Source organism: Hemicordylus capensis, chromosome 5 (genome assembly GCF_027244095.1).
Source record: "Hemicordylus capensis ecotype Gifberg chromosome 5, rHemCap1.1.pri, whole genome shotgun sequence".
NCBI lineage: Eukaryota > Metazoa > Chordata > Lepidosauria > Squamata > Cordylidae > Hemicordylus > Hemicordylus capensis.
In genome coordinates this window covers 258,922,341-258,930,274 of record NC_069661.1, presented here as the reverse complement: position 1 = coordinate 258,930,274, position 7,934 = coordinate 258,922,341, and the positions used below count along the sequence as shown (strand labels likewise).

The 7,934-nt window shown below is 55.9% G+C and overlaps 1 protein-coding gene across 2 annotated transcripts in view; it reads left to right on the top strand.

The window, feature by feature from the left end:
• Positions 1 to 5,984: 5,984 nt before the first annotated feature.
• MAPK8IP2 (mitogen-activated protein kinase 8 interacting protein 2) overlaps positions 5,985 to 7,934 on the top strand; it is a 59,773-nt gene continuing 57,823 nt past the window's right edge. The window contains exon 1 of one of the 2 annotated variants that reach the window (XM_053257126.1): positions 5,985 to 6,383. In XM_053257126.1, coding sequence (XP_053113101.1) covers positions 6,319 to 6,383 — 65 coding nt within the window. In that variant the 5' untranslated portion in view covers positions 5,985 to 6,318. The remainder of the gene's footprint in view (positions 6,384 to 7,934) is intronic. The other variant, XM_053257127.1, reaches the window with a different exon arrangement.

Below are 7,934 nucleotides of genomic sequence, written 5' to 3'. Positions count from 1 at the left end.
GCGTCTGGTTTTTGGGGGTGTAACTTGGAACTTGCAGTAAAGCCTTGCAGCAAACCTGCAGTCAAACCTGCTGTCTGGGAAAGCGCCTGCTCTCAGCAACCGGCAGCACAAGCAAGAGGTCCTTGTGGCCTGTAAGCAGCGGCCATTGCGTGAAATGGTTGAGGAGGAATCCTCGCCTCAGAAGAAGCTGACTTTCTCTTGCTCAAATAAAAGAGGAAAACAACGGCTTCAGAAAACCATAGCTAAACTTGTTGGCTAAATGGCAAGCTGGAGGCAGCCTGTTTCCAAAACAGCAGAAACCGCTTTACAAGGGAGAGATCCACTTAAACATAGGAGCCCAGTTTTTAATCCTCATTAGTGGAATAATTGCACGGGTTAATCGATGAGAGTATCCAGTTAGACAGGGAAAGCCAGTTGGACCTCAAGAGTGGGGACCAGGGATTCTTCCCTCCCTCCTAGTTAGAAGCAAATGCCCGCACTCCAGCACGGCCCCAGAGAAGAGGCTTTACTGCATCCAAGTGGTCTTTTGTGGGAGCGGGGCTACATGCTGCATGGTCTCCCGTCAGGGGTGGAGACCAGCCAGGGCTGCTGCACAACTTCCAGGGCAGCCCCGATGACTCACTGTGGCAGAGGAGCTGCTGCAGAATGACCCTCCAGCTCCTCTGGGCAGCAGCAGGTGCTGCCCAGCACTCCCTCCCATTCCAGAGCAGCCACGCCTGGCCGCTGCTCTCCACCGCAGGAGACTGTGCAGAAGGGAGCTCCTCGCGTGTTGCTAGTCCCCCGTGAAGGATGATGCATTTGAAGCTGGTTGGGCCAATGAGAGGATATTCTTCAGACACTGGGCATTTCCTCTCGTTCTGTTTCTTCTGGGTGTCTCCCCATTTGTTGTTTGCCCCCAGAAGGGAACTAGGGAAGCCAAATGGTTGTGGGCAGAAGCAGGGCCAGCCTGGCGTGGCCAGTGTGTGGCAGCAGCCCTGGGGAGGCCACTGCGTTAGTCTCAGTCACCCCGCTGAGTGAACTGTGTGGAAGGAAGAAGGATCTGCCTCCCAGAATGAACCCCAGGGAGAGTTTGTTTTATGGGAAGGGTGGATCCCACATAAAGTACCTTGCAGATTAATGCTGTGTTCCTGTGCACAGTTACTTGGAAGTAAGCCACATTGAATGTGGGATGTACTTCTGGATAAATGTGATTACGATTGGGCTGTGGGTTTTTAATAACTGAAAAACAAGAGTAGCAGAGTATCCCCTCTCCATTTATTTCACTTACCCCCTGCTAACTGAACAAAGGAGGCACCTTTATAAAAAGGGGTGATTCTCTTTATATAGCAAAGGGGAGAGCAACTGGCCCTATCCATCCCCAGCACAGCATCCCTCCAGTGGCTGTTGCTGGTGTCTCTCTTAGTTTCTTTTTTAGATTGTGAGCCCTTTGGGGACAGGAAGCCACTTACTTACTTACTTAATTTCTATGTAAACTGCCTTGGGAACTTTTGTTGAAAAGCAGCATATAAATATTCACCATCTTCATATTACTAGATTGTTCTGTCTCTTGAAGGGGCAGGAAGTGCAGGGCAGACTTTCTAAGGTTGACTTTCTCTGGTTATCTGTTGTATCTTTGTAAAAGCTTAGGACGCTTATAAAAAACAGGTTGGGGAGGAATTATGGAAAGGTGGGAGTTAGCATGAGGAGTGTGCTGGTCTCAAAGCAGCATCACTCCTGACCCCTTGGCTCTGAGGGTCAAGGCCTTTCAGGGACCAGGATCCCAAAGGGCTTCTATGCTGCTGCTGCTGCCTGGTTTTGTGAGAACGTGGCATTCCAGAATTTGAGCACTCCTCCCTTTTAAAAGCAGAACAATTAAAGCAGAAAAACAAAAGTGAAAGGAAAATGGGAGTCCTGAAGCAGAATCTGGCTGACCTTCTTATTGGCCAATCCCACTTACGAATACGACAAATATATATACCGCTTTTCAACAAAAGCTCTCAAAGCAGTTTACATAGATACACATAAATAAATATAATAATAATTATTATTTTTTTAACTTAGATACCGTCCAAACTTTAGTCTCTGGGTGGTTGGTTCTTCTAAGAACTAATCAGCCTACTTTCCTTTCACTGTCTCTACATCTTGACTAAATTTGGTGCAAACCGAGGGCCACAAGTTAGATCTCTTGCACCTCGAATGTTCATCTGTTCTCCTTCTTGGATCAGGGTGGATGTTGTCATTACAAACTGCACCATTGAGGGATCCCTGTGTATCATTCACTACAGCTGTTCCAAATTTGATTCCAATCTGTTAGACAGTCCTCAAGTTAGTGCACTTGTTCCTCAAAGGTTTATGCATCCGCCATCTTGGCTCGGAGTGGGTGACATCAACACAAACTACACCACTGGGGTATCCCTATGTGTCCATTCAGCTGTAGCAAATTTGGTTCTAATTGGTTAGACTGTCCACAAGTTAGCCCACTTGCACCTCCAAAGTTTATGCATCCACCATCGGTGTCCTTATGTGTCCCTACAGCTGCAGCAAATTTGGTTCAAATCGGTTAAGCGGTTCACAAGTTAGCCCACTTGCACCTCAAAAGTTTATGTGTCTGCCATCTTGAATCGGCATGGATGACATCCTCACAAGCTATGCCGTTGAGGTGTCCGTGTGTGCCATTCACTGCAACTGTACCCAATCTGGTTCAAATAACGGCCCTGAACCTTTCTGGAAGGGTGGTATAAAAAATGAATGAATGAATAGGTTAGGCAGTCCACAAATTAGCCTGCTTGCACTTCAGATGTTCATGTGACCACCATCTTGAATTGGAGTGAATGACATCATCACACACCATGCCATTTGGGCACCCCTATGTGTTCCTACAGCTGTAGGAAATTTGGTTCAAATCGGTTAGGCAGTTCACAAGTTAGCCCACTTGTGCCTCAAAAGTTTATGTGTCCGCCATCTTGGATTGGAGTGAATGACATCATCACCAACGATGCCACTGAGGTGTCCCTATGTGTCCCTACAACTGTACCCGATTTGGTTCATATTGGTCCAGGCATTGTGAAGTTGATGGAGGAGGCACACACACAGAATGCTGGGTGATCTCATAAGCCTACTGGAAAGTAGGCTAAAAATGGCAAAGGGTAGTGAGTCTGCATATAGGGCTTACGAGATGGGAAACTGCAGCGGGCATGAGGATCCTAAAAGGTAACACCGACTTCCAAGTGGTGCATTTGTGATTTAGTGCTGTCAGAATCCGGATGGCCTTTGCTATTATCTGCAGCCCACAAGCCAGAGCACTGCACTCGGGAGTTGGGAACAATCAAGCTAGGGTCAAAAGTGGGAGGAGTTCCCAAGCGAGCAGGCAACAAGAGGCATCTGCTATGGGGTATATCAGTGGGGCTGGCAGCTGCCGCCTAGCTTAGCCTAGCCTGTGATGGGAGTTTCTTGCCTCAGGTGCTTCACCATTAGTCAGGGAAAGCCAACTCAGGGTGACCAAGGCTGACAAAAGAACCATCTCATGATGGGCAAAGGAATCAACATTTTCGGCTCTTTGGGTGTAAAGACAAAATGGTAGCGTTTTCATTGGGGGACATTAAACGTGCACTGCATGGGTTAATGTGAGAGCGGCAGCACTGCTATCTTGATATGATAGCATCAAGGCTCAAGGTTGACTCAGCCTTCCATCCTTCCGAGGTCGGTAAAATGAGTACCCAGAATGTTGGGGGGGGGGGCAATATGCTAAATCACTGTAAATCGCTTAGAGAGCTTTGGCTATAGAGCGGTATATAAATGTAAGTGCTATTGCTATTGCTATATGGGGGTCCCCCTAGCTCATATCCTTTTGTTAGGTGAACAAATTCTGCCGCCATCACTTATCCACTTATCCTTCCAGGCCACAATGTGTCACGTGCAAAGAGAAAACGCCCTGCAGATAGTGACATGTGGAGCAAATTTATTCAGACATCTCAAGCTAGTGAGCCAAGCTACATGTTACAAAGGAAGATGCGGGGATGGGGAATGGGAATCAACACCAGAGCCAGCTTTGCCGGGGGACAAGCTCATTCTTGACCACCACCTGAAACAGTAGCTGGGCTGACTGGCTGCTGTTGGAAAGGGGATGCAGAACACTGTCAACCTAGCTCTGGTCCAACAAAATGCCCCTTCTGATTCCAACTACTTGCCCTAAGGCAGGATCTTCACTTGGGGCCTCCTGCAGCCCAATCACTTTGGCACAAGCCAAGAGGAGCAGCAAGGGAGGTGCAACCTGAGGTCCATTTCCATGTCTGAAGGAAGGAAGGAAGGAAGGCAGGCTCCCAATGGGGCCCTGTTTAAGTGCTAGGGTTTCCTTTTCTTTTCTGACTGAGAGGTCGACACGACACCCTATGCTGTTCCTACACTCATGTGGGGAAAGTCTGTGCATTCTATGCACTATTAGCTCAGCTACAAATGATGGACACTTGTGCCTTTTCCACTATGTGACTGCTTGCGATGAGAAACTGTGATTGACTGCTATTTTCTGCCACATCCACACAGTGAAGTAGGAATTTGTGTTGTGTGTGGGTGGTGTACTCACTTCTTGCACTGAGGTAGGCAAGTGTGTGTCCCTGGGTCGACGGCAAGAGGCCTTTTAGCTTCAGGTGCTGCTGGTGGAAACAGGAGGTTGGCGGGGCAGACCCCTGGTTTCCTCTTTTGAACCCAAACAGCCAGTTCAGATGATCCTGTCCTTTGGATAGTGACGACATGTGTGCCAGCAGAGGGGAGGAGTTGGGCTGGCCCCGGGCATAGATAGGTTACCCTATGAGACAGTCATACCACTCAGAGCAGCCTATCAGGTGCCACCAGCGAGCTTCCCTGGGAGGTTAGCAGCTGGTGCTTTGCATGGGATGTATTGCACACCGCTCCGCAGGGACCCCAGCGACACCTTAGCAACCAGGAAATGTTGACCGAGGGTCACTAGCGAGCGTGAGGCTCATGGGATCCCTGCGAGGAGAGCCGAGCTGGAGGCTGCGAAACGCCTCTCCAATTAGTGTCAGCACTTGGCTTTTCCTGGGAGGGTGCCCGTGCCTCGCCCTCCGCACGCTGGGTTGGCCCAGATTCGTCCTTGCTCCACTAAGTTGATCGGGCTCGAAAGAACTGCCCTGGGGAGTAGCGACCGCCCCCCCGCTGCAGGTGATGCAGGCGACTTGCAGAAGATGTCACGATAGTCCCCAGGTCCCTCGCTGCATCACGATGGCACTGCAGCCTCCCCGGGCACTGAGGCGCTCGGGCAGCGGGCTCGCCTGCCTGGCCGCCTTAGCGCAGCAGAGACCCTGGGAGGGAGAGGAGGGCAGCCCGCCTGCCCACCCACCCCTCGCTGCGCGGCTCAGTCTGGCTGGCTCCTGCCCGCACGTCCCCGCCCGGCGAGGGTCAAGGGAGGCCCCCGCCTCGTCCTCCCGCAGGCGCGGGCTCCGCTTCAGCACCAGGCCCAGGACAGCTCCGCCGCCAGCCAGCCCCCTCGGCCCGGCCGCTCTTCAGCACCACCGCAGCGGACAGCTCCTCCTCCGCGTGCGGCTCCCCGCGGGGCTCTTGGCGGAGGGGGCTCTGCCGCGGGGGTGCTGCTGCTGGCCTGGACCCCCCCCTCCCGCCGCAATAAAGCGCCCCCAACTGCAGGGTCCAGCCAGGCAGGGGCGGCTGCGAGGTCCTTCAGGCGAGGGTGGCCGAAGGCCACTCCCGGGCGGCCGAGTGGGGAGGCCTGATGGCCCCCGTCCCCCGTGCTAGGGCGGGCCCCGGCGGCGGCGGCGGCGGCGGCGGCTCCCTTCAGTCTTGCGGGGGGCGCCGCTACCAGGGGACTCTTTATGGGCTGTGGGGCAGGAGGGGGCGGCAGCGCGGAGGCCACTTCTGCTGTAGCGCAACCACCGCCGCCGCCGCCGCATCTGCATTGGCTTGGGGGCGCTGTTGAGCCTCGCCCGGCCTCGCCCCTCCTCCTCCCCGCGCGTCGCCGGGCTGGTGGATATTGGCTGCCGCCCGCCCCGCTCCGCTCCGCAGCCGGAGGGAGGAGGTGCAGCCCCCGGGCCTCTCCCAGCCCCGCGCGCTCGCTGCGTGCGCTGTTTACTCGGGCCTTGCCGGAGAGCGAGCGATGGCTGCAGCTGGCCGCGGCTTCGGGCAACAGCAGCAGCAGCAGCAGCAGGCGCCTCCGCAGTGAGTCCCCGCCCGTCCCCACCGCGCCTCGCTGGGCCCGGCCTGGTCCCCGCCGCCGCCGCCGCCGCCTCCTCCTCCTCTTCTCCCACCCCCCGCCGGCCTCGCCCCGCTCCGCTCCCGCCGCGCCCGCCTCAGCTCGGCTGCGCCGCGGAGAAGATGGCGGATCGGGCGGAGATGTTCTCGCTCTCCACCTTCCATTCGCTCTCGCCGCCGGGATGCAGGTAAGAGCCGCCCCGAGGCCGCGGGGATGGGCCGGGAGTCCTCGCGTGCTGGGAGGGCCACTGGACGCCGGAGGGCCCCCAGTCCCGACGAGACGACCCCGGCCTGGCCTGGCCAGAGGACAACCGAATGGGGGCCCGGTGGGGGGCAGGCATCGCGGGGCGGGGAGGCAGCGGGAGACCCGCTGCTGCAGCAGCACCTCCTGCTGGATTTGGTGGGACCTCCCTTCGGAGCCGCTTGGCCCGGGCTGCCTCCTCAGCCCTTGGTGGCTGGCCTGGCCTGTTTGCCCCCGCGGTTACCTGCCATGCCTGCATAAGGAGACCCAGGGTGCGGCCGGCTAGAAGTAACTTGTGGGCTGAGGCAGGTCAGGCTCTTGGGCTCCAGGGAGTTGCCTTGGCATTCGGCTGGAGAGAGCGCCCCTCTTGCGCTGGGGCTGCCTTGCCTTGCCTTCTTCTTCCCCTTGGCCAGAGAGCCAGTGAGCTCTGGACCTGCTTGCCCTGAGGTCCCTCCGATGCTCCCTCCTGCCTGGGACCTTTGTGTGTCCACCACCCACCTGCTCCCAGGGGCCTGCATCTCCACGCCTTTCCCTGCCTCCACCCACCCCAGAGTGGCCTCCTCTGCCCCAGCCAGCCACAGAGGCCTGGGCCAGCTTCTTGCCTGGATCCTCTGACTCAATTTGGGCCCATCTCTGGGTACCACTGATGAGCTCCCTTTCCTGCCCACTTCTCCAGTGGGGTGTTCCCAGCAGAGGCTCCCTCCCAGCTCCTCTCTACAGAATAGATGCCGGCTGGATCAAGTTCGTCTTCATTGTGAGGGGCATTGGGATTCTTCCCAGCCACTGGGGTGAGGGGGCTTCGTCTTCTGAAATCCTATCACAGTGAGGGCTCCTGGTCCTCCCCAGGGGCAATTCCCAGCTTGGAGGTGGAAGTTTCCAGCTGTTCCTCTCAGTCACTCCCCCCCCCATCTGTCCTTGGGATCTCCATCCGTTGTGCCCTCCCCCAGGCCCTCGCTTGCTCTCTCGCCCTCCCCCACTTCATCCAATCCCTTTAATGTGTTTGTAGCCAAACCCATCAGATTTTGCTTGATTAATCCCCCTCGCTTGAATCCCAGCAGAGCTTGCCTGGTCAGCCCATTTGCTCTCTCTTGCTCCAGCTCAGGTTGTATTTTCTTCTCTGCTGCCTCTCCATTGGGGCCTAAACTCCCATTACAGAGAGAAAGGAAGCTCCTCTACATGGGATGGGGGGGGGGCAGGCACTCTGCTGTTGTGGAGGGCACCAGGCCAAGCCAGGAAGTGGCATCCACAGCCCTTGAGTTCCCAGGCTTCCATTAGGACAAGAACCACACCCAATCCCATAGACAGGAGGTTGTGGGGCACCCTTGAGGGGTGGGTATTACCCCAAGGCAGGAGGCCCTGGCTGTGGTCCGAGCGCCAATGTGACCCACCTGTGAGCTCCATGGGGCTTCTGGGAGATGCCACTTGTCTGGACAGGCTGGTCTTCCCTGCCATGTGTTGGGGAGTGTGCGGCCTTCCCAGGAAGAACCGGCATGGCCCT